The sequence below is a fragment of the Puccinia triticina genome, chromosome 7A (assembly GCF_026914185.1).
Source record: "Puccinia triticina chromosome 7A, complete sequence".
NCBI lineage: Eukaryota > Fungi > Basidiomycota > Pucciniomycetes > Pucciniales > Pucciniaceae > Puccinia > Puccinia triticina.
In genome coordinates this window covers 4,531,375-4,532,249 of record NC_070564.1, presented here as the reverse complement: position 1 = coordinate 4,532,249, position 875 = coordinate 4,531,375, and the positions used below count along the sequence as shown (strand labels likewise).

Sequence of the window (875 nt, the reverse complement as noted above, 5' to 3'; positions counted from 1 at the left end):
ATGGGTTTCCGGGGAAACAACGTTCTGCACAAAAATCATTTCCGGAAGGATTGGCAACGTCGGGTTAAGACTTGGTTTGACCAGCCTGGTGCCAAGAAGAGAAGACGTAATGCCCGACAGGCAAAAGCTGCTGCTGCTGGTGTGAGGTAAGCTACAGTATCATAAAGGCTCGTAGTCCCCTTCAGAGCACGACATCAACGTCATCGTACCAACTCGATTTACCTTGCCTCTCCACAACAGACCTACCTCTCTCCTCCGGCCCGCCGTCAGATGCCAGACAGTTCGCTACAACCGACGAATTCGCTCTGGCCGTGGTTTCACATCTGCCGAGCTTGCCGCCGCGGGCATCCGCCGGAAGGAAGCCCTATCGATCGGTATTCCCTACGATCACCGCCGCCGCAACAAAAGTGAAGAGGGCGTGTCAGTCAACGTCGAGCGACTCAAAGCTTACAAGGAACGACTGATCATCTTCCCCAAGAATGCTAAGAAGCCCGGCAAGGGCGACTCTACGGTAAGATCAAGAGTAAAGTAACGTGTCTCTCTCGTCCTACCAACTGACTTTTTTGTTCTATTCAGGATCTCTCGGCCCCAACCACCCAAGACGTTTCAGGACCGCTGCCCTTGCCTTCTGGTACGAAGCCCGAAGCTCCTCGTGTCATCACGCCCGAAGAACTTCAATTCAATGCGTTCCGAGCTCTTCGCCAAGCTCGTGCTGCCCAGCGGCAAGCTGGTGTGTGGAAAGCACGCAAACAGAAAAAGGTCAGTAACGTCACACGATCTTCTGACCAGCATAATTCTGACCGCACACTTCGCTTCGCCTTAACTGTCACTCACCTAACCCACAGGAGGAGGAAGACGCTGCCAAGAAGAAATAA

The 875-nt window shown here is 53.3% G+C and overlaps 1 protein-coding gene across 1 annotated transcript; it reads left to right on the top strand.

Moving 5' to 3' along the window:
• On the top strand, positions 1-875 carry PtA15_7A509 (uncharacterized protein; the record flags this gene model as incomplete). The annotated part of the gene is made up of 4 exons (XM_053171122.1): positions 1-146; positions 241-511; positions 577-759; positions 846-875. The coding sequence occupies 4 exons, from the start codon at positions 1-3 to the stop codon at positions 873-875; spliced, it is 630 nt and encodes a 209-aa protein (XP_053022335.1).